Below are 546 nucleotides of genomic sequence, written 5' to 3'. Positions count from 1 at the left end.
AGAGATGAAGGATATGCCAACTGATAGCCACTGCATGTATCGTGCCATCCAAGACCAGCTGGTGTTCTCCGTAACCGTGGAGAGCCTGCGGAGCCGCACCGCCGAATACATGCGGAAGCACATCGATGATTTCTTGCCTTTCTTCAGCCACCTCGCACCCGGTGACTCCTACAGCCGCGACTACTTCTTGAGCTACTGCGACGACATCGTGGGCAGTGCATCGTGGGGAAGCCAGCTGGAGCTGAGGGCCCTGTCACACGTCCTGCAGACCCCCATCGAGGTGATCCAGGCTGACTCGCCAGCCATCGTCGTTGGAGAGGAGTACACCAAGAAGCCGCTAATCCTGGTCTACGTGCGCTACACCTGCAACTTCGGGGCGCACTACAACTCCGTGAAGCCGCAGGAGGCCGGCGCCGCTGGGGGCGCAGCCCCTCGTCTCTTCTAGGCCCGCCTTTGCCATCGCTGTGGCCGTTGCCACCGGAGCCAAAGCCGCGGCTACCGCGTCTCCTCCGTAGGCTCTGTTTTCTTTTTTTCTTCAGTTTTCTT

The 546-nt window shown here is 59.7% G+C and overlaps 1 protein-coding gene across 1 annotated transcript; it reads left to right on the top strand.

Moving 5' to 3' along the window:
- Positions 1–4: 4 nt before the first annotated feature.
- On the top strand, positions 5–445 carry LOC104986884 (OTU domain-containing protein 6A-like; the record flags this gene model as incomplete). The annotated part of the gene is made up of 1 exon (XM_010837622.1): positions 5–445. A coding segment is annotated over one exon (441 nt), but the record flags the coding sequence as incomplete, so codon positions are not given.
- Positions 446–546: the final 101 nt, after the last annotated feature.

Source organism: Bison bison, unplaced genomic scaffold (assembly GCF_000754665.1).
Source record: "Bison bison bison isolate TAMUID 2011002044 unplaced genomic scaffold, Bison_UMD1.0 scf7180017471359, whole genome shotgun sequence".
Taxonomy (NCBI): domain Eukaryota; kingdom Metazoa; phylum Chordata; class Mammalia; order Artiodactyla; family Bovidae; genus Bison; species Bison bison.
This window is presented reverse-complemented; position numbering and strand designations above follow the sequence as displayed.